The following is a 27,470-nucleotide window of genomic DNA, read 5'->3' as shown; positions in this document are numbered from 1 at the left end:
ACTGTTTGATTGATGTCTGTGAATATAACAGAACTAATATGGCAGGCAATAACCTGAGAAAATATCCAACCAGGAAGTGGAAAATCTGAGGTTTGTAGTTTTTCAACTCAGCCCCCATTGAAGATGGTGGGATATGTTTCACTCCCCAAGGCACTGGATGTCAACAGTATTTAGAACCTATTTTGAGGATTCTACTCTAAAGGAGGGGCTCATAAGAGCTCTTTGAGCGAGTGGTCTGGCAGAGTGCCACAGCCTCGGTCTGGCAGAGTGCCACAGCCTCGGTCTGGCAGAGTGCCACAGCCTCGGTCTGGCAGAGTGCCACAGCCTCGGTCTGGCAGAGTGCCACAGCCTCGGTCTGGCAGAGTGCCACAGCCTCGGTCTGGCAGAGTGCCACAGCCTCGGTCTGGCAGAGTGCCACAGCCTCGGTCTGGCAGCCACAGTGCCACAGCCTCGGTCTGGCAGAGCCACAGCCTCGGTCTGGCCACAGCCTCGGTCTGGCAGAGTGCCACAGCCTCGGTCTGGCAGAGTGCCACAGCCTCGGTCTGGCAGAGTGCCACAGCCTCTCTGGCAGAGTGCCACAGCCTCGGTCTGGCAGAGTGCCACAGTGCTGGCACAGCCTCGGTCTGGCAGAGTGCCACAGCCTCGGTCTGTGCAGAGTGCCACAGCCTCGGTCTGGCAGAGTGCCACAGCCTCGGTCTGGCAGAGTGCCACAGCCTCGGTCTGGCAGAGTGCCACAGCCTCGGTCTGGCAGAGTGCCACAGCCTCGGTCTGGCAGAGTGCCACAGCCTCGGTCTGGCAGAGTGCCACAGCCTCGGTCTGGCAGAGTGCCACAGCCTCGGTCTGGCGCACTCACGTGAAAGGTGGCTAGGTTCCACTTAATTTGTACAGACAAAGGAATTGTCCGGTTGGAACATTAAGTTTGTTAAACCTCTTAAGCCGACCCCCTACTTTTTCGAACATTCTGTTAAAAATCGCGCAACATTTTGGCGTCCTGCTACTCATGCCAGGAATATAGTATATGCATATGATTAGTATGTGTGTATAGAAAACACTAACATTTCTAAAACTGGTTAAATCACGGCTGTGACTATAACAGAACGTCTGTTTCATCGAAAAGCGCAGGAAAGTCTGATCACTGGAGATGGAAAAAAATATCCATGCGCCACTTCAACCCATTGTTAAAGGTGAACCGTATTAAATGAGGCCGAGGTTGCAGTACCTACAGCTTCCACAGGACGTATAGAGTCTTCTCATTTGATTCTGATTTGATTCTTGGTAGATCCGACCAAAGGGAACCGATTCCCTCCGACCACCAACTTGATTCATTGGCTCTGTGTTTTTTTTCCCAGACGACCAGCTATCGAATTTACATCGCCTCCTGATGATTTTTATAGCTTATTAACGTGTAGTAATACCTAAAGTTGCATTAGAAAGGTATTTCGAAGTGTTTTGTGAAAGTTTATCGTCGACTTAACTTTTAAAAAATGACGTTACGTTATGAAACGCTATTTTTTTCCGTTTATCACACAGTTTTCATAGATCGATATCTAGGCTATATATGGACCGATTTAATCGAAAAAAAGACCCAGTATTGATTATGGGACATCAAGGAGTGCCAACAAAGAAGATGGTCAAAGGTAATGAATGTTTTATATTTTATTGTGCGGTTTGTGTAGCGCCGACTATGCTAATTCTTTTGTTTACATCCCCTACGGGTCTTTTGGGGTGTTACATGCTATCAGATAATAGCTTCTCATGCTTTCGCCAAAAAGAATTTTAAAAATCTGACTTGGTGCCTGGATTCACAACGAGTGTAGCTTTAATTCAATACCAAGCATGTGTATTTTAATGAATGTTTGCGTTTTAACTAATACTATTAGCGTTTAGCGTAGCGCATTTGCATTTCCAGAGCTCTAGTTGGGACGTCTGCGTCTCAAGTAGGATGAAGAGGTTAACCTGTTGCGACGAGCAATCCCGTATCCGGGATCCTATTTATAGCCTCAAGCTCATTACCATAACGCAACGTTAACTATTCATGAAAATCGCAAATGAAATTAAATAAATATATTTGCTCTCAAGCTTAGCCTTTTGTTAACAACACTCATCTCAGATTTTCAAAATATGCTTTTGAACCATAGCTAAACAAGCATTTGTGTAAGAGTATTGATAGCTAGCATAGCATTAAGCCTAGCATTCAGCATGCAACATTTTCACAAAAACAAGAAAAGCATTCAAATAAAATAATTTACCTTTGAAGAACTTCAGATGTTTTCAATGAGGAGACTCAGATAGCAAATGTTCAGTTTTTCCAAAAAGATTATTTGTGTAGGACAAATCGCTCCGTTTTGTTCATCACATTTAGGTAAGGAAAAAAACGAAAATTCAGTCATTACAACGTGAACTTTTTTCCAAATGAACTCCATAATATCGACAGAAACATGGCAAACGTTGTTTAGAATCAATCCTCAAGGTGTTTTTCACATATCCATCGATGACAAATCATTCGTGGCAGTTGACTTTCTCCTCTGAAGAAAATGTAAACGCGCATGGAGCTGGAGATTACGCAATAATTTCGACGGAGGACACCGGGCGGACCCCTGGTAAATGTAGTCTCTTATGGTCAATCTTCCAATGATATGCCTACAAATACGTCACAACACCTTGGGGAAACGACAGAAAGTGCAGGCTCATTCCTGGCGCATTCACAGCCATATAAGGAGACATTGGAACACAGCACATTCAAAATCTGGACCATTTCCTGTATGAAATTTCATCTTGGTTTCGCCTGTAGCATTAGTTCTGGGGCACTCACAGATAATATCTTTGCAGTTTTGGAAACGTCAGAGTGTTTTCTTTCCAAAGCTGTCAATTACATGCATAGTCGAGCATCTTTTCGTGAAAAAATATCTTGTTTAAAACGGGAACGTTTTTTATCCCAAAATTAAAAGAGCGCCCCTTATCTCGAAGAAGTTAAAACATCCTAAAGATTGATTCCATAATTAGTTTGGCATGTTTCTAAGGGCTGTAACGGAACTTGAATTTTCGTCCGAGGTTCGGCGCGACCTGAAAGCGCTTTTTTTTTTACCAAACGCCCTAACAAAAGAAGATATTTGGACATAACTGATGGAGATTATCAAACAAATCAAACATGTATGGTGGAACTGGGATTCCTGGGAGTGCATTCTGATGAAGATCATCAAAGTGAATATTTAAAATGCTATTTCTGAGTAATGTTGACTACCCAATATGGTGGGTATCTTTTTGGCTGCTTTGTCTAAAGGCTGTACTCAGATTATTGCATGGTTTGCTTTCTCTGTAAAGTTTTTTTGAAATCTGACACAGCGGTTGCATTAAGGAAAAGTTCCATGTATAATAGTCGTATCTTTATCAATGTTTATTATGAGTTCTCTGTAAATTGATGTGGCTCTCTGCACAATCACCGCATGTTTTAGAACTATTTGTAAACTCCGATTTTTTTATATAAATATGAACTTCATCAAACAAAACATACATGTATTGTGTAACATGAAGTCCTATGAGTGTCATCTGATGAAGATCAAAGGTTAGTGAATTTTATCTCTATTTCTGCTTTTTGTGACTCCTCTCTTTGGCTGGAAAAATGGCTGTGTTTTTCTGTGGCTTGGTGGTGACCTAACAATCGTTTGTGGTGCTTTCGCTGTGAATTATTTTTGAAATCAGACACTGTAGCTGGATTAACAAGAATTGAATCTTTAAAATGGTGTAAAATACTTGTATGCTTGAGGAATTTTAATGATGAGATTTTTGTTTTGAATTTGGCGCCCTGCACTTTCACTGGCTGTTGCGGGGGGGTCCGCAGTCCGAGACAGGTTAACCTGTTGAAACTAGGGGGCACTACTTTCATTTTTGGAAAAATAATGTTCCCAAAGTAAACAGGCTATTTTGTCAGGACAAGATGCTAGAATATGCATATAATTGACAGCTTAGGATAGAAAACACAAAAGTTTCCAAAACTGTAAAAATATTGTCTGAGTATAACAGAACTGATATTGCAGGCGAAAGCCTGAGAAAAATCCAATCAGGAAGACTCTTATTTAGAAAGCTCTGCGTTCCTATGCGCCCCTATTGAGCAGTGAATGGGATATCAACCAGATACCTTTTTCTATGGCTTCCCTAATGTGTCTAGTGTCACAATACATAGTTTCAGGCTTTTATTTGAAAAATGAGCCTGAACGACAACATTGCGTCAGTGGTCAGCTGGAGGCTCTGAGTGATGTGCGTAATAGACAAATGCGACCATTGTTTCTCTCTTTCCTACTAAGAAGCCACCTGTCCCGGTTGATATATTATCGAATAGATATTTGAAAAACACAGAGGATTGATTATAAAAAACGTTTGCCATGTTTGTCGATATTATGGATCTAATTTGGAATATTTTTCGGCGTGGTCGTGACTGCAGTTTCCGGTGGATTTCTCAACCAACGTGAAGTACAAACGGAGGTGTTTCGGCTATAAAAATAATCTTTATGGGACAAAATGAACATTTGCTTTCTAACTGGGAGTCTCGTGAGTGAAAACATCCGAAGCTCAAAGGTAAATGATTTCATTTGATTGCTTTTCTGATTTTCGCACAATACTGTGCAGCTGTATTCATCAACCTGGCCAAGGCTTTCGACTCTGTCAATCACCACATTCTTATCGGCAGACTAAACAGCCGTGGTTTCTCAAATTACTGCCTCGCCTGGTTCACAACCTACTTCTCAGACAGAGTTTAGTGTGTCAAATCGGAGGGCCTGTTGTCCGGACCTCTGGCAGTCTATGGGTGTGCCCCACAGGGTTCAATCCTTAGGCCAACTCTATTCTCTGTCTGCATCAATGATGTCGCTCTTGCTGCTGGTGATTCTCTGATCCACCTCTACGCAGACGAGCTTCTTTGGACACTGTGTTAACTAACCTCCAGACGAGCTTCAATGCCATACAACTCTTCTTCCGTGGCCTCCACCTGCTCTTAAATGCAATTAAAACTAAATGCATGCTCTTCAACTGAACGCTGCCCACACCTGCCCACCCGTCCAGCATCACTACTCAGGACGGTTCTGACTTAAAATATGTGGACAACTAGAAATACCTAAGTGTCTGGTTAGACTGTAAACCCTCCTTCCAGACTCATTAAGCATCTCCAATCCAAAATTAAATCTAGAATCTGCTTCCTATTTCGCAACAAAGCATCATTCACTCATGCTGCCAAACATACCCTCGAAAAACTGGCTATCCTACCGATCCTTGACTTCGGCGATGTAATTTACAAATGAGCCTCCAACACTCTACTCAGCAAATTGGATGCAGTCGATCACAATGCAATCCGTTTGGTCACCAAAGCCCCTTATACTACCCACCACTGCGACCTGTATGCTCTCGTTGGCTGGCCCTCGCTTCATATTTGTCGCAAATCCCACTGGCTCCAGGTCATCTATAAGTCTTTGCTAGGTAAAGCCCCGCCTTATCTTAGCTCACTGGTCACCATAGCACGCGCTCCAGCAGGTATATTTCACTGGTCACCCCCAAAGCCAATACCTCCTATCCTTCCAGTTCTCTGCTGCCAATGACTGGAACGAACTGCAAAAATCACTGAAGCTGGAGACTCATATCTCCCTTACTAGCTTTAAGCACCAGCTTTCAGAGCAGCTCACATATCACTGCACCTGTACATAGCCCATCCAACTACCTCATCCCCATACTGTTATTTATTTTGCTCCTTTGTACCCCAGTATCTCTACTTGCACACTCAACTGCACATCTATCACTCCAGTGTTTAATTGCTATATTGTAATTATTTCACCAACATGGCCTATTTATTGCCTTATCTTACCTCATTTGCACACACTGTATATAGACTTTTTCTACTGTATTATTGACTGTATGTTTGTTTATTCCATGTGTAACTCAGTGTTGTTGTATGTGTCGAACTGCTTTTCTTTATCTTGGCCAGGTCGCAGTTGTAAATAAGAACTTGTTCTCAACTAGCCTACCTGGTTAAATAAAGGTAAAATAAATATATTTTTTTATTAATTTAGCAGCAGGGAGAAGATGAGCAACAGGACTTCAGACCTGGAAGATCCTGCAATGTGTATACTAGGGTCCAGTTCATTAGTCACTGACCAAACAGAATGGACTTCTGTCTCTTGGCTAGGGGGCCAGACTGTACTCTCACCTGCGTTGGAACCAGAGCAGGCCCAGCACGCCTCCCAGGCCCATCTCTTCCTTGAACACTTCTGTGATGGACATGCCTGCGTATATGAGCTCCTGGCCACGCTCGTCACAGATGCTGGTCATGAAGGAGGCGGGCTTGCGGATCAGACCCAGCTCCTAGGAACACAGAAGGAAAGACAATAGATATGGTTTTGTTAAAGGGGTAATCTGCAGTCCCAATAATAACAAAGCGTGCAACTGCAGATTGCCCAAACAAGGAAATGGAATGGAAAACCATTATAGTCTCCCAAATAGATGTTATTCACCCCCAAAAAATCAGAAGGTCCACACCTTGTACTATTGTCAAAGAGCATGTTTGTTTTTAGTGTTTTATAATAATACACAAACGTTTCAGCTAAAGGCATTCTTCAGTGCGTAAGCTTAGTGTCTTGGGGAAGAACATGGATAATGAAGCAAGCTCTGATGCCAATACCCTGGGGAAATTCAACACATTGGTTTTTACCAGTATCATGACCCAACAGAACCATTACTGCTGCCTATATTTACATGTTCACACCAAAAAAACAAATCAATAATCAGCCACTTATGGCCATCAGATATGATCATATATATTTTGTGATTTATAATATAGAGCGGCTTTATAAAGTTCACACACACCTTCCCTTGTTCCACATTTTGTTGTGTTACAGCCTGAATTTAAAATGGATAACATTTAGATTAGTCACTGGCCTACACACAACACCCCATAATGTAAAAGTGGAATTATGTTTTTGATTTTTTTTTTTACACATTAATAAAAAAATAAAAAGCCTGTCTTCAGTCATTAAGTATTCAACACTTTTGTTAGGGCAAGCCTAAATTGTGACATTAAAACAGTTAGGAGAAAACTGAGGATGGATCAAGAACATTGTAGTTACTCCACAATACTAACCTAATTTACAGAGTAAAAAGAAAGAAACCTGTACAAAAAAAAAATATTCCAAAAACATGCACCTGTTTGCAACAAGGCACTAAAATAATACTGGATTTAAAAAAAAGTCCTTAATACAAAGTGCAATGCTTGGGGCAAACAATTCAACACATTACCGAGTAACACTCTCCATATTTTCAATCATAAATGTAACCTTTAGTGCTGAGTGCATCATGATATGGGTATGCTTGTAATCATTAAGGACTCGGGAGTTTTTGCATAATAAAAAATAAATGTAATGCAGCTATGCACAGCCAAAATCCTAGAGGAAAACAGTGTTCATCCTGCTTTCCACCAGACAAACAAATTCACCTTCCAGCAGGATAATAACCTAAAACACGAGGTCAAATCTACACTGGAGTTGCTTAACAGAAAGACAGTTAATGTTCCTGAGCGGCCAAGTTACAGTTTTGACTTAAATCTATTTGATAATCAATGGGAAGACTTAAAAATGGTTGTCTAACAATGATCAACAAAACAATTTGACAGAGCTTGAAGAATTTGTTAAAGAATAATGAGCAAATATTCTACAATCCAGGTATGAAAATCTCTTAAGAGATTTACCCAGAAATACTCAGCTGTAATTGCTGCCAAAGATGATTTTTAACATGTATTGACTCAGGGGTGTGAATACTTATGTAAATTAGATTGTATTTAATTTGAAATACATTACTTAGGCAAAAATGTAAAAAATAAAATATAAAACTTTTCACTGCCATCATGGGTTATTATGGGTCAATTTAATCCATTTTGAATTCATGGTGTAACAAAATTAGGAATAAGTCAAGGGGTATTAATACTTTCCAAAGATACATTCAGTTATTTTGAAGGTAGAGTACTAAGTCTTCTTACCCTTGCCCAGGAGTAGTCCATTGGCACTGTTGGGGGTGGAACCTCCTGAGCGGGAACAATGGTTCCATTGGCCACCAGTTCATCATACACTGTCCTGTTATGACCCAGAAGCACAGATTAAAGTTATCATGGACAGATCTTTTAGTATAATTTTGTAATTTCATGACGCATAAGCCGAAATTAAACCAAGACACTCAACCAGCAATTTTCAAACCTCTCTAGCACAAGCACTGGTCCACAGAGTTGGCGCGATATTAGGCTATTGATGCATTTGATGGCTAGAATAATGAGTTTGAAGTGCTCAATTGAATTGACCTTTTAAGCTACTGAAAACGTTACTTAATGTAATTAAACTAAAAGTTAAGTTACCTGATGACGTCACCCAGTTCATCAAAGCTCTTGGGAACAAAGGCTCCTGCATCCCTCAGAGCTTGGTTCTTAGCCACTGCCGTTTCAAAGGCCTGATTAGCACAGGCTCCAGCATGGCCAAACTGCACCTGTAGAAGGCATCGATGTACTCATCAATTACAAACAATCCAGACAGAATACAGGTTTAGTTTGGTCTAGAGGTTCTAAAATATTCAATGGCCCGTCAATTTTTAAATAAATAAAATATATAAATGTATATATAAATATATAAATAAACAAATAAATAAACAGTGGGGAAAACAAGTATTTGATACACTGCCGATTTTGCAGGTTTTCCTAGGTCTGTATTTTTTTTAAATCATAGGTACACTTCAACTGTGAGAGACGGAATCTAAAACAAAAATCCAGAAAAATCACAATGTATGATTTTTAAGTAATTAATTTGCATTTTATTGCATGACATAAGTATTTGATCACCTACCAACCAGTAAGAATTCCATCTCACAGACCTGTTCGTTTTTCTTTTAAGAAGCCCTCCTGTTCCCCCGTCATTACCTGTATTAACTGCACCTGTTTAAACTCGTTACCTGTACAAAAGACACCTGTCCACACATTCAATCAAACAGACTCCAACCTATCCACAATGGCCAAGACCAGAGAGCTGTGTAAGGACATCAGGGATAAAATTGTAGACCTGCACAAGGCTGGGATGGGCTACAGGACAATAGGCAAACAGCTTGGTGAGAAGGCAACAACTGTTGGCGCAATTATTAGAAAATGGAAGAAGTTCAAGATGATGGTCAATCACCCTCGGTCTGGGGCTCCATGCAAGATCTCACCTCGTGGGGCATCAATGATCATGAGGAAGGTGAGGGATCAGCCCAGAACTACACGGCAGGATCTAGTCAATGACTTGAAGAGAGCCTGGGACCACAGTCTCAAAGAAAACCATTAGTAACACACTACGCCGTCATGGATTAAATCCTGCAGCGCACGCAAGGCCCCCCTGCTCAAGCCAGTGCATATCCAGGCCCATCTGAAGTTTACCAATGACCATCTGGATGATCCAGAGGAGGAAGGTCATGTGGTCTGATGAGACAAAAAATAGAGCTTTTTGGTCTAAACTCCACTCGCTGTGTTTGGAGGAAGAAGAAAGATGAGTACAACCACAAGAACACCATCCCAACCATGAAGCATGGAGGTGGAAACATCATTCTTTGGGGATGCTTTTCTGCAAAGGGGACAGGCCGACTGCACCGTATTGTGGGGAAGATGGATGGGGCCATGTATCGCGAGATCTTGGCAAACAACCTCGTTCCCTCAGTAAGAGCATTGAAGATGGGTCGTGGCTGGGTCTTCCAGCATGTCAACGACCCGAAACACACAGCCAGGGCAACTAAGGAGTGGCTCCGTAAGAAACATCTCAAGGTCCTGAAGTGGCCTAGTCAGTCTCCAGACCTGAACCCAATAGAAAATCTTTGGGGGGAGCTGAAAGTCTATTGCCCAGCGACAGAAACCTGAAGGATCTGGAGAAGGTCTGTATGGAGGAGTGGGTCAAAATCCCTGCTGCAGTGTGTGCAAACCTGGTCAAGAACTACAGGAAACATATGATCTCTGTAATTGCAAACAAAGGTTTCTGTACCAAATATTAAGCTCTGCTTTTCTGATGTAACAAATACTTATGTCATGCAATAAAATGCAAATGTTTTACTTAAAAATCATACGTGAAAAATCATACGCAACAAATAGGCTATAGTGGCGAAGTAATTACAATTTAGCAATTAACACTGGAGTGATAGATGTGCAGATGATGGCAAAATTATAAATAGTGGTGTGCAAAAGAACATATTTTTTTTTATGAGAATGAGGTAGGTAGTTGGCTGGATGGGCTATTTACAGATGGGCTGTGTACAATAATCCATGACAATGAGACAATTAGGGACAATAAGGGGCGGCAAGTAGCCTAGCAGTTAGAACGAATACCCGAGCAGAAAAGGTGAAAAATCTGTCGATGTGCCCTTGCGCAAGGAATGCTCTCTGTAGCCAATGTTATTAAGACTTTAAACAGGTTAACATTCACAAAGCTGCAGGGCAAGATAGATTACCATAACACATACTCATAGTACGCAGTGACCAGCTGGCAAGTGTCTTCACAGACATTGTAGAGGTAATTGTTAGAGGGGTAAAGATACATGGTTTTTGTACCGCTACCAGATACACCAGCAGAAGAGACCGCCTAGAGTGTAGCCTGTTTGCCAGAGGTGCATTATTAGTTCACCAAAGGCACTGAGCATAAAAGGGAGCGCAGCACAAAGAGCAATTTTAGTGTAAAGCACTGGAGCTAGAAAGAGAAATTGGCTTAGCGGTTGGATCCAGGCTTGAACGTGTATTCGCCAGTCAGACTCAATTCTTGGTTGTTTGTCTGACAAAAGCTTGCAACAATGTTGCTAGTAATCCACGTGATCAGAAGATAGAACGATTCCAACTCATCAGGAGTAGCACGATAAAAGGCAATCAAACATATAACTTTTATAAACTAAACACGCTGAAACTAAGCAAGACTTCTGCAGAGTTGCATGTGCAATCAAAACTGCCGTGTCAACCGAGAGTTCCTACCGAGAGAGCCATCTTTATTTCCTCCTTCCTCACTGCTGCTGCACTCTTAAAGTGGCAGCGCACGGTGAAGGCTCTGCGCAGGATTTCGCCACAACATTTTCAACCTCTCCCTGATCCCGTGTGTAACAACTACATGTTTCAAACAAGACTACCATAATTAATGTGGCCAAGAACTAAATTACTATTGCCCCATAGCACTCACATCAGTAGCCATGAAATCCTTTGAAAGGTTGGTCATGGCTCACAACACCACCATCATCCCAGATACCCTGGACTCACTGAAATGTGTATACTACCACAACAGATGATGCAATCTCTATTGCGCTCCACACTGCCCTTTCCCACATGGACAAAAGGAACACCTTCATGAGAATGCTGTTCATTGACTACAGCTAAGCGTTCAAAAGCCTAGTGCCCTCTAAGCTCATTACTACGCTAAGGACCCTGGGACTGAACACCTCCCACTGCAACTGGATCCTGGACTTCCTGATGGAACAGGATAGGAAACACTTCCGACACTCTGACCCTCAACACCGGGGCCCCTCAGGGGTGTGAGCTTAGTCCCCTCCTGTACTCCCTGTTTACCCAAGGCCACACACAAAACTTACGCCATCATTAAGTTTGCAGACGACACGACGGTGGTAGGCCTGATCACCGATGACAATGAGAGCTGGCAGTGTGGTGCCAGGACAACAACCTCTACTTCATCAGCAAGACAAAAGGAGATGATCGTGACTACAGGAAATGGAGGCCAGTGCACGCCCCCCATTCACATTGGTGGGGCTGTAGCGGAGCGGGTTGAGAACTTCAAGTTTCTTGGTGTCCACATCACTAAGGATCTATCATGGACCAAACACACCAACACAGTCAAGAAGAGGGACGGCCATGCCTCTTCCTCTTCAGGAGGCTGAAAAGATTTGGCATAGGTCTTCCGATCTATAAAAAGTTCTACAGCTGTACCATTGAAAGCATCTTGACTGGCTGCGTCACCACTTGCTACGGGAACTGTTTGGCGTCCGACTGCAAGACACCACAGAGGATAGTGCGTACAGCACAGCACATCACTCGGATCACGCTCCCTGACATCCAGGACCTCTATAGCAGGTGTCAGAAGAAGGCCTTAGAAAATGCCAAAGACTCCGGCCAACAAGGTCAAAGACCGTTCTCTCTGCTACTGCACTGTGTCGTGTCTAGACTATCATCAAATGTGAAGACTTATTTTATCAAATCAATTCTCTATATGTAATTATTATTAACTGATTAAACCAATCATGTAAACTTGAACTAACTAGGAAGGTGGGGCACCACGGGAAAATAGTCTATTTCCTGAATCGACTCATCAGATACTGTCATTTCTTATCGATTAGTCTTCTATTAATGTATCATTATTACCTCATCAATTCTCATTACTGGAAGTCGCAAACCCTTGGATATCTGCACAAACCCTAACCTAAATGATGAATCAGCGATAGTAAATAATCACAGAAATACAAAAACAAACAGATATCGGTTACTAATACAATGTCCTTTGTGGGCTAAAATCGGTATGACGGCTTAGTAGACAAAGGAAAGGGGGTGTGGACCGCTCAAGAGCGGGAAACTCTTGAATTTCTATGAGTGTAGTTATCAGCTAACACTTTACACGAATGACTGCTTATTTCAAAAATAAATTGCAAGTTACATATTTACGAGTGTATGTCTTGTTTTGTCTTTGTGGTCACCGGTCCGTCTGCTGGAGAGTCAATCGACAGAAAGTCTGGTTGTGTTCATTGTGGATACGTCAGGCGTACATGGTCGCATAGACAAATGTTTCAGGCGGTTGTCGGTATTCTTGTCCTAGACAGTGGTTCCTCCTTACGCTGCAAGATTTAGAGGTAATTTGTGGTTTAGTATGGTACCCTGCGTCACCACTTCATAGCTCCAGACGAGCGCAAGGGGGAGTTAGAGCACATAAACCTAAATAGAAACTGATAATTGTGCATGACTGTTGTTACACTAAGGTTTTTATTATTTAATTTAGATTTTGCCCTTACTGTAGGCCACTCCCGACCGGTCATGTTGTACACCGCCGCCTGAGTGGTGCAATGGTATAAGACACTGAATCGCTGTGCAATCTGTGTTGCTACAGATGCTGGTTCAATACCCGTGCCGGCCTTGACTGGGAGATCCATGAGATGAATGTTTTTGGTTTTTCTCCCTCTAAAAACAGAAATAAACCACTCTAAATAACAAAGTGGCTTTATTTACAAATTAGTAACAATGTCTCACCCCATGCTCAATAATTGCCTGTTTACACTTTTAAAAAAGGGGCCTTGCACTAATAGCGCTGACTAGGGAAACATTCCCGCTGTTCTGTTCTTAGTGCCAGTCCGCACGTTCAAACTTAAACAATGCAACTAATAATGGCATCTTTATGCTTTCATTAATAAAATGATAAAAATACGCTTTCAAAATGCCAATGTATATTTAGTGATGGACCCATAACGAATTACTATGGAATAAGTATCACTGAATTACAGAAACATCCTCCAATCCTTAAAGTAATTATTGGCGGAGAGTCACGTCATATTTTTCGATAAACTGTAGGTCTATTGTAGGCGACATGAGTATCACTAGTGTTAAGTAATGTGCTGTTAAAAGTGGTATAGGTCTTATTTAAAGAGCATATTGAAGTTAGAAGCAGTAGGATTTTAAGCAACAGCCAACAACTATTTTAGCACCGTTTCGCACTGCTCTGAGAGAAGCATGGGGACTAGTCTTGATAAATCAATGAGATTTTTATTTTTCACTTAATCTCTGTTTGGGTATTAGTTACACTAGAATTGGAAAATTAGGGTGTAGAAACGTTATGCTCTTAGTGTAACCATTAACTAGACAAGTCAGCTATGAGCAAATTCTTATTTATAAGGACAGCCTACTCCTTCCTCCCCATCGGGGAATTGAACCCCGAAATTCCCTGTGTCCGCAGCACACAAAGCTGTCCAGTACTTTAAAAATATCCTCTCATGTTGTCCTGGTTTCCAGAAGAGGATGCCTTCCTTAATTGACCCCCCATAAACATAATGGACATATACCAGGAGGTGTGCCAGGCCCGCCACGTCTGTTGACTCATACAGCTGTAACGCATACAGTTGAAGTCAGAAGTTTATATGCACTTAGGTAGGAGTCATTAAAATTATTTTTTCAACCACTCCACAAATTTCACAAGTGAAGTCAGTTAGGATATATACTTTGTGCATGACACAAGCCATTTTTCCAACAATTGTTTACAGACAGATTATTTCACTGTATCACAATTCCAGTGGGTCAGACATTTACATACACTAAGTTGACTGTGCCTTTAAACAGATTGGAAAATTCCTGAAAATTATGTCATGGCTTTAGAAGCTTCTGATAGGATAATTGCATATTTTGACTCAATTGGCAGTGTGCCTGTATTTCAAGGCCTACCTTCAAACTCAGTGCCTCTTTGCTTGACATCATGGGAAAAACAGCCAAGACCTAAAAAAAAGAATTGTAGACCTCCACAAGTCTGGTTCATCCTTGGGAGCAATTTCCAAATGCCTGAAGGTACCACGTTCATCTGTACAAACACCATGGGACCACACAGCCGTTATAAGGAAAGAAAGGAGACGCATTCTGTCTCCAAGAGATGAACGTAATTTGGTGCTTTGTTGCAGGAGGGACTGGTGCACCTCACAAAATAGATGGCTTCATCAGGAAGGAAAATTATGTGGATATATTGAAGCAACATCTCAAGACATCAGTCAGGAAGGTAAAGCTTGGTTGCAAATGGGTCTTCCAAATGGACAATGACTCCAAGCATACTTCCAAAGTTGTGGCAAAATGGCTTAAGGACAACAAAGTCAAGGTATTGGAGAGGCCATCACAAAGTCCTGACCTCATCCTATAGAAAATATGTGGGCATAACTGAAAAAGCGTGTACGAGCAAGAAGGCCTACAAACCTGACTCAGTTACACCAGCTCTGTCAGGAGGAATGGGCCAAAATTCACCCAACTTATTGTGGGAAGCTTGTGGAAGGCTACCCGAGTTAAACAATTTATAGGCAATGCTACCAAATACTAATTGAGTGTATGTAAACTTTTGACCCACTGGGAATGTGATGAAAGAATTAAAAGCTGAAATAAATCATTCTCTACTATTATTCTGACATTTCACATTCTTAAAATAAAGTTGGGATCCTAACTGACCTAAGAAAAGGAATATTTACTAGGATTAAATGTCAGGAATTGTGAAAAACTGAGTTTAAATGTTTAAATTGTCCCAGCCATATCCGTGGCAGCAGGAAGAATAAAGTCCTTCACAATCGTATGGGGCTTGCCTGTCCTAGCCACCGGTAGCTCACCATATAAGACACTTCTAGCCCCTTCTTATTAATGGTATCTGTTGCTTACTACTCAAAAGTAGTCTTCATTCTCGCTCAAAAAACTCGTGGCTTATTTTTCAAATTGTCATGTTTAGTTTCTAAATGTCTGCGCAAGAGTATGATATAGCCATTAACTAACATTCAGAAGTTCAGCACTGAGGGCTTTCAACCACATTTTTGTGTTTGTGGGAAACCCACAGTGCAGAATCACCTGCATAGAGGAAACAGTCACATGTACAGGCAGATTTCAAATCATTTATATACAACAAAGTGTACCCAGCACACTCCCTTGGGTTACCCCCCCAGTTAAAGGTTACGAGTTTAGACCAGGTCCCATCTACCATTAGTTTTCATCCTTGCAGATAAGACTTAACCCATTTCATAGCTAAGTTGTTAAAGCCCATGACTTAGTTTTAAAAACAGAATCTCATGATGCACTGTGTCAAATGCCTTTTGGAGATCTAACATATACTAGGCAAGTGTCAGTGGAATGGGATTTCCAAAAGCCAGATTGGAGCTCATATAGTAGGTTATATGTAAGGAAATATAAAATGTAAATCTGCTCGAACATAATCTTTTCCATGACCGATAAAATACACAGGAATGAGAGTTTCCATGATCTAGCATATTCCATTTTTACCCTTGCACGTTTTAGTTCACTGGGAAAAATCCCTATGTAAATATGTACATATTTACCTCAATTACCTGGTAACCCTGCACATCGACTCGGTACTGGTACCCTTGTATATAACCAAGTTATCATTACTCATTGAGTGTTTCTTAAAATGCGTATTACCATGCATGCAAATTATTGCACAGGAGGGTGGGAGTATGCATCTAATTCAAAGTATGCGAAACATAGCACGGAGGGCACTTCTTGAATGCGTACTCAGTTTGTACATATTTTTAAGCATGCATCGATGCAAGCTTCAATGGACAGTATGCAAATAAATGACAACCACATAAAAAAATTACATTTCTTGAAATCAAAAGGTGGCCATTATTTGAGCTGAAGCGAGAGAAAATTCAATCTGACTTCCAAATAACAATGTTGCCTGACTACAATATTTAAAATTATGTTTAGCTACATTATTACAATCCACATTTGCTAGCTGATAGTTCTGAAGTAAAACTTTTGCGTGTGTATATCTTGTTTCATCTCTATTGCCAGCTAGCTAGCCACAAATAACTGTTAGATTGCTACCCACAGAGAAGAAGGTTCAGTGAATGGGGAGAAACACATTGTGTATATAATATTACATGTTTTATTTTTCTATTTTTTCTCTATACCGAGTGGTAGTGGCTGTGCTGTGCCTTTAACCAATGGTCTCTGGCCACAAATTTTAGAGGTCCTCCTCTTGGCCACAGAGACCAGATTTGAGTGTTTTAATGTACATTTTCTGCCATGGGGCTTAGAGAAAATGTGCAGTTTTAAAGCTAATTTCCTGCAATTCTACACATTTTGTCATGGCTTAGCCGTGAACTTATACCATCTGAGTAACATGTTTTATTTATTTTATATTCTCCCCGACAGTCCAGCTTTTTTGGTGATTGTTAGTTCTCAAGGATGATCTTATTTAAAAAAATGTACAACACTGAAAACATTTCACCATATTTGTTGGGTACCATGTTGTCAGCTAGCCAGGTAACATGACTAAACAAGGTCGTTTGTTATCAAACCAAAAACTCGTTGCCAACAAGTCGTTTAAAATGGCCTGCGAAATGTTTAAATATTTTTTAACATGTACACCAAGTTGAGGTAGAATGGGGTTTGGGTGAAACATTTGTGGTTTTCAGTTATGTGAAGGTGCATGTATGACTGTCATTGTGCTCAGTTTCTCTATGGCAGTGGTACTCGGAGGCTACGTGACAGCGAAGCCTAGTCAGATGGGCCTGCTTGTTCATACAGACGAAATGAAAAGACACCTACGCATCCTCTTCGCTCGCGTTGCGAGCCGCTCCAATAATTACACACATTTAACGACAGACAACCCAGCTCGCCATTACGTCTAAATAACATTTTTAAACTGATGGAGATGCGCAGAAAGAATGGACAGAGAGAAACAGCAGAGTAGGCTAGGCTAATTGCTGGTAAGGGGATGTGGTTGGCTGCTCACAGCTGTCACGTGATATTGGATGAAGCACTCATTGCTCAATGGGTGTACACTCACTTTCATCAGACCCCACCGCTCTTCCAGAAACTTATTTTTTTTACCCATCTACATGATTCACCTGAAAGTGGCGAGTTTGAATCCCTGATAAGTTCTCCCTAGACACGTTACCAAACCGGCCGACTGACCTCCGAGGAGAACATGGTCGCACAGGTTCCTATACACCAGCACACCACCGGCTTGGTTATCCTGCCGTCCTTGATGCCTTGACAGATCTTATACTCTTCTGTGCCTCCGATCTACACAAGGGAGAGAGAAGAGAAAGAGGGTGTAAATAGATATAAATCTGGAGGATAATTTACACAATCTAATAGAAATATTAGTTAATGGAGAAATCTAATAAATATAAACATTGTAAATTATGTTTCATGAAATTGGATGATATTTGGATGAAACCATACCAAAGTATGGTGATCAAAATATGAAAAATGACTTGCTTTGTTTTTTCAAGTTCAAAACTGCACTCTACTCAAACAATAACATGGTATTATTTCACTGTAATAGCTAATGTAAATTGGATAGTGCAGTTAGATTAACAAGCATTTAAGCTTTCTGCCAATGTCAGATCTGTCTATGTCCTGGGAAATGTTACTTTCAACCTTATGCTTATCGCATTACGATAACCCACCGATCCTGTAGAGTCCAATACAGCATATCTCCATATTTTCAAGCATAGTGGTGGCTGCATCATGTTATGGGTATGCTTGAAAACCGTTAAGGACTGGTGAGTTTTTCCTGGATAAAACATTTACTGAATGAGCTAAGCACAGGCAAAATCCTAGAGGAAACCCTGGTTCAGTCTGCTTTCCACCAGACACAGCAGGACAATAAGCTAAAATACAAAGTCAAATCTACACTAGAGTTGCTTACCAAGAAGAAAGGGAATGTTCCTGAGTGGCCGAGTAACAGTTGACTTAAATCTACGGCAAGACCCGAAAATGGTTGTCTAGCAATAATCAACAACAAATTTGACACAGCTTGAAGATTTTCTGAAAATGTTACAAAATCCAGGCGTGGAAAGCACTTAACAGATTTAGCCAGAGCGACTCACATCTATAATCGCTGCCAAAGGTGCTTCTACAAATATTGACCCAGGGGTTTGAATACGTATATAAATTAGATATTTCCGCATTTCATTTGTCAAAATGTACACTGTCATTATGGGACAGTGTGTGTAGAAGGGTGAGGAAAAATAAAGCCATTTTGAATTCTATCTGTAACAACAAAATGTGGAATAATTCAAGGGTAGAGAGCTACTCAACAGGTGCCAAAATTTGACCGTAGGTTATCAACAAATATAAAGGTTTACATGATTTATCTATGGTAAAGGTACTTATGTTTCCCCTTTCATCTGTGTCTGGCGTCGGATTCTGGGTTAAACTTGGAACATTGTTATACTAGAGACATGATACATCAGGAGTCACACTGTATGTAGTGGTACATGAGTGATAGAGACTTGTTTTTACATCAGAAGTTAATGGTTATCTGTAGGAGATCACATGATTGCTATAGGTGATACAGATGGAAAGCCTTGGATTAGGCATCAAGGGGGTTGAGGTCTGGTCAACTTAAGGGAGAAGGAACAGTTATTAACCCATCACTTCATCTTCCTGTAGAACCAGAAAATATGTAAGGGTTGGAGAGGAGGAGTGCATCTAAATTGGAGTATATATACTTGTTGGTGGAAACACGTTTTGTCTGATGCAGCTATATAGACCCCCTGGGAGAATAAATTTGGTTAAGCTTTCATAGTGTTTTTTTATCAGAATTTTTAAAATCAGAATTAGAACCTAACACTGACTAGCTTGGTCTTTGGCCAGCATGGAACAAAATGGGGGAAGGGCCATTCAAAACTGACAGTTGTCATGTCAACACATCCATCAGTGCTGCTGTGAACAGCATCAATAGACATGCCAAACGTAAGATTGATTTAAAAAAAATACATCAATAGCTAGGTTTCCGTCCAAATGGCAGCATATTGAATGTGAAGATCCTAAAATCCCCAAAAACTAACATGCGCATTTTCCCACCTCCCACAAAACAAATGTGCGTTATATAAGCGAGTGCGCTCACTCTGGTATTGGCACGTGCGCTCTAGCCAACAGCTTACGAGTAAAGTACATGTCGCAAAGAAAATTAGGGATGGAAACCTGGCTATTGATGCAATTTCAATGTTGTTTGAGATGCTTTGTGTATCACCAAATTACCTTTTACTCACTGCATCGACATAGGCCTTGCAAAGAGCTGTCAATCAATGCAACCCACTCAGCCTGTCTTTTCATACTTCCTGGTAGTTAGCCATAAGAGAAAGTACCTTTTCTCAATTTTTTTGCATTTCTACCCCCCCCCCCAAATATTATGGGTGATATTTTAGTCACTCAAAAAGCTATTTTACGTGAAAATGACTGTTCTGGACCTGTAAGACATTATACAGATATTAGAAGCAACGCTGGTAAAACAAGTTGGTAGTGCCAATAAAAGGTTCACCTCTCCAAGCATCACGATCATCTTCACTCCTGGAGTGTCCTGGTAGCGGATCACATGGTCCATGAACGTCGAACCTGGATACCTACAGGTCAATGCAAATGGTGCTTTAGTAGAGGAACTTGTTTTAAAGAAAAAGTAGAAATTATTAGATTATCATCGAGTACATAATAACCAACCACCTTACAATTAAAGTCAAAACTTGGGCTTCTATTGACAAAGCGTCTCAGAGTAGGAGTGCTGATCTAGGATCAGTTCCCACCTAAATCATTATCATTTTAAAGGCAAAACTTATCCTAGATCAGTACTCCTGCCTCTGAGATGCTTTGAGAATACATGCCCTGAATGATAGCTCCAGTGAAATAAAGTGGATCCATTCATCCCTATTGGATTAGATTCTCTAGTTTGCCATTTGCCCTCTCCTCTCCCTAATCTTCCTCACCGGTCACCTCCGATGGCCACGCCCTCGTAGACGCCATCTGTAGCGTGGGAGATGATGTTGTTGAGCTCGTTGGACATGCCTCCTGAGCGGGACACGTAGGCCACGCTGCCTGGCCGGTACAGATTGGAGGCCAAGATGTTGTCCAGCATTCCGCCTGTGTTCCCGATCTTGAAGCAGCCGGGTTTGATGCCTCCCACCTGGTTAGGACACAGAGGAGTGATGGAGGTTAGGCACGGGTTGTTATGCTCTCTGCAGGGACCAGCGATATGTCAGAGAGACACAATGACAAACACACGTTAATGCTCAAACAGTAAAATGCAGCCATATTCTGTTTCAATATTGCATGTTATTAGTGAAGTGCTTACCGTGGCTGGGCCGATGATTGTGATGCCGTTCTCATCTGCCCTCTTGATCAGCTTCCTTGTCTGGGCTTCAGGGATGCCCTCAGCTATGATGGCGATGGTGTGGATCTGGAGTAACAAAAGTAAATTCATTATTAAGAGCATTCAAACAAGTAAGGTCAAAATGTCCTTGAATGATAAGGGACATAACTGCTTGGTCTAAGACATTGGCCATAACAGCTTTCTATTTTGCTAATAGTATTTACGCACATTTTACGTCAAATTAGTGTTAACATTAACCTTACTCATCACCAGCAAATCGATGTTAACAGTCAGTACCAATAAACTAGAAAACCTCAGCTATTATGGTTGAAGGTTGACAGTTACTTCCTGTGTCAGAGTAGGTGATATAACTCTGCAAGGCTACATTAGCTTCGACAAGAGCCATCGATACACATGTATGTCCTTGGATGTGGATTTTGACTATATTTGTAATTATAAGGCTACCCCCCAGCCTATCTCCGCCAAAGGAAGCCATAACTTGAGAAAAAGCTTTAAAAAAATAAAACTAAAACTAAATAAGTCGTACCTGTGAGTACTGCATGGTTTCCATGGTGCTGTCAAAGGCGGAGCGGAGCGAGGCAAAGCTTATAAGCACGTCCACTTCGGGGTGCTTTTTCATGGCGTCGGCCATGTTCTTATAAACAGGAATCAGGATCTCCTTGTGGCCCCAGTAGAACTTCTGCTTGTGGTCCCCGCTGAGAACAGTCACACATAGCTACATCAATAAACACACCAATTATTACCAGTCTGATCAAACATTATTATTCAAATCACTTCAACTGGATTAACAATTAGTATTCTAAGGATACATGCTCTCAGTTCATTAGTGTCCATTTTGGATTTGGGAAACAAATATGGATTACCAAGTACATTAGTAATTAGTCTGGTTGATGCACGAGATGTGACTAGAATACACGTGGGAACTCCAAGAAAAGCATTCCAGCTGAAGCTGTTTGAGAGAACACCAAGCTGTCATAAATGCAAAGGGTGGCTACTTGGATGAATCTCAAATATATTTTGATTTGTTTAACACTTTTTTGGTTACTACATGACTCAATGTGTGTTATTCCATAGTTTTGATGTCTTCACTATTATTCTACAATGTAGAATATAGATTCTAAAGAAAAACCCTGCAATGAGTAGGTGTCCAAACTTTTGACTGGTACTGTATGTACTAACATATTATGATAAAATATTGTAGTAAAGCCATGAGACGTGAATGGCCAACATTTCACTCCAAAATAGGATTAGATGCTCTCTTACTTCAGCATAAAAATAGCGGCCATAGTTCGGAATAGCAGACGAATCACATAACCAATATCTCCGCTCTGATTGGAGGATTCCTAAAAATTGCACACTAGGTGGCGCTGCCGATCAAGATTCCCCAGATAATAAAGGCCATGACAATTTTTTGGAGGCAATATTGTCATGCATTGTTGCCAGCCCAACTGCAACTATTTGATTTTGAATATGAGCAGCTTTTCATTATTTGGGGAATCCTGATCGGCAGTGCCACCTAGTGGGCAATTTTTATGAATCCTCCAATCAGAGCACAGATAATGGTCATGTAATCAGTCTGCTGTTCAAGTATATTTTTTAACACATGCTGACCGTTTTTGAGTGAGAGAAAGTGAGAGAAAATCATCACCTATGTTAGAGTGAAATGTTGGCCATCTCATATGTGGCTTCACTATAATATTTTATCAATATATATATGTCACACACACACACCTACCATTACATAGTGTTCAGCTTGTAATGTTCACCTGTCGAAAATATCCACAGTGGTGCGCATGCTAATCAATTAGCTTGCTAACTGAAAGCCATGCTAAGTCAATGGGACAAACAGGCTCGGTTTAACTAGCTGGCTAGCTTGATGAATACCATTTATACTTCCTAACTTAGGAAGTTTGCTAAATCTATTTATCCTTGGCTCTAATTTGTATAAACCTTGCTGTCTGACTTTTGCAACAATTGTTTCAAAAATGGTTGGGAGTCGGGACCAGACAGGCAGGCAGCGTTTCTCAGCCGGTCGAAATCTGGCATAATTTGTATGGACATATACAAAGAAATGTCAATTGAAAATAAAGTCAAACGATTCAAGTGCAGCTAGATTGCAGACTATTCCTTTTATCTTTGACCATCATTCTCTCGCTCACACAGCAACTCCACTCCCACTTGTCTCCAATTCCACATACCAACCCCCAGCTTCCTTCAGCCCATCCCATCCATCTCTGCTGGCCACCCACTTCAGGTTTCTACGCAACACATATCTTTCAACTATGCTGTGATGTTTAACGTACAATTTCTTATCTAAACTAATAGAAGCCACAGATTGCGAGTTGAAGATAAATACTTTTACTAAGAGTAAAAAGAGCAATTGACTGACCTAGTCTCTCCAGATGTCTTAACAGTACTATTTCTATGGTCAATTTTAGATCAATGCTATGCATTTTCAGCCATTCCTGAACCCGAGACCAGAAACAGGCTACCTGAGGGCAATACCAAAATAAAAATGGTCTATCGCTTCTGTATCCTCACAACAAAATCTGCAGAGCTTCGATGATTTCATGCCCTAAATATTCAACATTTTGTTGGTGTCAAGCAATCTTATATAATAATTTTAGCTGAAAAGCACGAAATCTTGCGTTTTATATATCAACTCATCTCTTCCCAACTATTTTGCAATCCGTATGGCACAGTTGTCAACATCCTGGTCCTCAAATGAAACTGGTATACTTTCCTATTTATGTGATTTTTATTCCTCCGCCAGACCCTTTATATTGGGCAGACAGACCAGTTCACTACCACCTCCCACTGCCACCCGCCTCCTCCATTTTTGGGGCAATGCTGTAATCAAATTGGTTGTACTCTTGGATTGAGCAGACCTTTCCGTACAATTCTGATAACTCCTTGAAGTACATAACTCTACCATTCCAATTTACATGATCATTTAAGAACAAAATACCCCTTTCAAACATCTTTCCCATAAATACAGGTATTTTATCAAATCAGCACATTTGAGTTCAGCCATAATATTTGTTTTATCTTTTCAGGGTGACAAAATTGAAGCTTGTTTGATAGAGTTTTTTTCAAAGTATCATTTTCAATTAATCGAAAATGAGACATGGCAATCTGCACAAAGGCAATTTTTAAACAATGGATGAGCTTTTCTTAGTAATCTATTTAAGAACCATTTAGGGTTCAAATACAACTTTTGAATGAGTGAAGCTTCTAGAGAGGTTTAGTGATTTTATATTTAATAATCTCAACCCACCCAATTCATATTCATTATATAGATTGGCACGTTTTATTTTGTCTGTTTTAGCGTCCCAGATATATGATTTCAAAAACGAATCAGGAGTAGGCAGCGCCATATGTAAGCGAGTAAACAGATATATTTGGGTTAATCAGGGCGATTTTTCCATAAATAGACAGGTATTTACCTCTCCATGGTTGCAGGATCTTGTCTATTTTTACAAGTTTCCTATTGAAATTCACTGTGGAGAGCTTATTTATATCTTTTGTGATATGAGTACCGAGTAGGTCTACTTCACCATCAGCCCATTTTATAGATTACCTTGCAGTTTGTAAAAGTTGTATTTTTTAAGGATCCAATACATATGTTTTTTTTCTTATTTAACGAGTTTGACGAGAGAGATTTACTCCAGACACCTGATAAGGCACTCATCCACGTCAGTCGCAGGAGAAAGAGAGAGAGGACGACGGTCAGGGTGCCTTGTAAGGATCAGTCCGGTGTGTGGGTAATTTGCCTTTACCATCCGTCCTATTAGCCAACGTACAATCATTAGACAATAAAATAGACAAACTACAAGCACATATATCCTTCCAACGAGACATTAAAAACTGTATTATCTTATGTTTCACAGAGTCATGGCTGAACGACGACATGAATAACATACAGCTGGATAGAACTGTCTGACAATAATGACCATCGTTATGTCTGGAAGAAAAAGGAGGATGCTTGCAAGCCGAAGAACACCATCCCAACAGTGAAGTACGGGGGTGGCAGCATCATGTTGTGTGGGTGCTTTGCTGCAGGAGGGACTGGTGCATCTCACAAAATAGATGTCATCATCAGAAAGGAAAAGTATATGTGGATAAATTGAAGCAACATTTCAAGACATCAAATTAAAGCTTGGAGGTAAATGAGTCTTCCAAATGGACAAAGACTCCAAGCATGCTTCCAAAGTTGTGGCAAAATGGCTTAAGGACAACAAAGTCAAGGTATTGGAGTGGCCATCACAAAGATCTCACCTCAATCCTATAGAAAATGTGTGGGCAGAACTGAAAAAGCGTGTTCAAGCAAGGAGGCCTACAAACCTGACTCCGTTACACCAGCTTGTCAGGAGGAATGGGACAAAATTCACCCAATTTATTGTGGGAAGCTTGTGGAAGGTTACACGAACCATTTGACCCAAGTTAAACAATTTAAAGGCAATGCTACCAAATACTAATTGAGTGTATGCAAACGTTTGACCCACTGGGAATGTGATGAAATAAATAAAAGCTGAAATAATTCAATCACTACTATTATTTTCACATTCTTATAATAAAGTTGTGATCCTAACTGACCTAAGACAGGGGATATTTACTAGGATTAAATGTCAGGAATTGTGAAAAACTAAGTTTAAATGAATTTGGACTAGGTGTACATAAACTTTAACTAACTGTACATGCCCTCTGTTTTCTTTATGTTTACATTAGTAAATGTTGCATCAGATAGACTTGATAAAAGATGATTCATCTCTTTTTTTGGTTTTATTGGCCATACTTGCTGTAGTCTGACCTTTTTGGGCCACACTATCATCTATTAATCTTTAGGGTACTTCATGTTCATGGATTGCCAGAATTAGGGGGCAGGGAAAAACTCACCAGAAGTGAACATGGGTAATACAGTAGTTGCTAGCTAGAATGCATAGATGATTCACATTATTGACCTAAGTAAACAAAGGACATCCAAAATGGAAAATGAATAACTTCAATCGGTTAAGGAAATGTTCAGCCCATATTTCTCTTTCTCTCTCTATATCGATATATATCTCTCTCTATATATATATATATCTATATCTATATATCTATATATAATCTATATCTATATATAATCTATATCTACATACATACACACACTGCTCAAAAAAATAAAGGGAACACTAAAATAACATCCTAGATCTGAATGAATGAAATATTCTTATTAAATACTTTTTTCTTTACATAGTTGAATGTGCTGACACAAAATCACACAAACATCAATGGAAATCAAATTGATGGAGGTCTGGATTTGGAGTCACACTCAAAATTAAAGTGGAAAACCACACTACAGGCTGATCCAACATTGATGTAATGTCCTTAAAACAAGTCAAAATGAGGCTCAGTAGTGTGTGTGGCCTCCACGTGCCTGTATGGCCTCCCTACAACACCTGGACATGCTCCTGATGAGGTGGCAGATGGTCTCCTGAGGGATCTCCTCCCAGACCTGGACTAAAGCATCTGCCAACTCCTGGACAGTCTGTGGTGCAACGTGGCGTTGGTGGATGGAGAGAGACATGATGTCCCAGATGTGCTCAGTTGGATTCAGGTCTGGGGAACGGGTGGGCCAGTCCATAGCATCAATGCCTTCCTCTTGCAGGAACTGCTGACACAATCCAGCCACATGAGGTCTAGCATCGTCTTGCATTAGGAGGAACCCAGGGCCAACCGCACCAGCATATGGCCTCACAAGGGGTCTGAGGATCTCATCTCGGTACCTAACGGCAGTCAGGCTACCTCTGGCGAGCACATGGAGGGCTGTGCGGCCCCCCAAAGAAATGCCACCCCACACCATGACTGACCCACCTCCAAACCGGTCATGCTGGAGGATGTTGCAGGCAGCAGAACGTTCTCCACGGCGTCTCCAGACCTTCACCTGCTCAGTGTGAACCTGCTTTTATCTGTGAAGAGCACAGGGCGCCAGTGGCAAATTTGCCAATCTTGGTGTTCTCTGGCAAATGCCAAAACGTCCTGCACGGTGTTGGGCTGTAAGCACAACCCCCACCTGTGGACGTCGGGCCCTCATACCACCCACATGGAGTCTGCTTCTGACCGTTTGAGCAGACACATGCACATTTGTGGCCTGCTGGAGGTCATTTTGCAGGACTCTGGCAGCGCTCCTCCTGCTCCTCCTTGCACAAAGGCGGAGGTAGCGGTCCTGCTGCTGGGTTGTTGCCCTCCTACGGCCTCCTCCATGTCTCCTGATGCTCTGGACACTACGCTGACAGACACAGCAAACCTTCTTGCCACAGCTCGCATTGATGTGCCATCCTGGAAGAGTTGCACTACCTGAGCCACTTCTATGGGCTGTAGACTCCGTCTCATGCTACCACTAGAGGGAAAGCAAAGCCAGCATTCAAAAGTTACCAAAACATCAGCCAGGAAGCATAGGAACTGAGAAGTGGTCTGTGGTCATCACCTGCAGAACCACTCCTTTATTGGGGGTATCTTGCTAATTGCCTATAATTTCCACCTGTTGTCTATTCCATTTGCACAACAGCATGTGAAATTTGTCAATCAGTGTTGCTTCCTAAG

At 41.1% G+C, this 27,470-nt stretch overlaps 1 protein-coding gene across 4 annotated transcripts in view; it reads right to left on the bottom strand.

Annotated features, from left to right (window-relative positions):
• LOC112233716 (ATP-citrate synthase) overlaps window positions 1-27,470 on the bottom strand; it is a 133,534-nt gene that overhangs the window by 46,046 nt on the left and 60,018 nt on the right. For all 4 annotated transcript variants that reach the window (XM_024401528.2, XM_024401529.2, XM_024401531.2 and 1 more), the window contains 8 exons: window positions 21,412-21,580; window positions 20,847-20,951; window positions 20,482-20,678; window positions 20,043-20,124; window positions 17,684-17,794; window positions 8,381-8,508; window positions 8,012-8,105; window positions 6,191-6,345 (listed from right to left, as the gene is read on the bottom strand). In XM_024401528.2, the coding sequence (XP_024257296.1) occupies window positions 6,191-6,345; window positions 8,012-8,105; window positions 8,381-8,508; window positions 17,684-17,794; window positions 20,043-20,124; window positions 20,482-20,678; window positions 20,847-20,951; window positions 21,412-21,580 (1,041 nt within the window). The remainder of the gene's footprint in view (window positions 1-6,190; window positions 6,346-8,011; window positions 8,106-8,380; window positions 8,509-17,683; window positions 17,795-20,042; window positions 20,125-20,481; window positions 20,679-20,846; window positions 20,952-21,411; window positions 21,581-27,470) is intronic.

Source organism: Oncorhynchus tshawytscha, linkage group LG25 (assembly GCF_018296145.1).
Source record: "Oncorhynchus tshawytscha isolate Ot180627B linkage group LG25, Otsh_v2.0, whole genome shotgun sequence".
Lineage (NCBI taxonomy): Eukaryota > Metazoa > Chordata > Actinopteri > Salmoniformes > Salmonidae > Oncorhynchus > Oncorhynchus tshawytscha.
The sequence above is the reverse complement of the archived record's forward strand: the minus strand, read 5'-3'. Positions and strand labels throughout refer to the sequence as shown.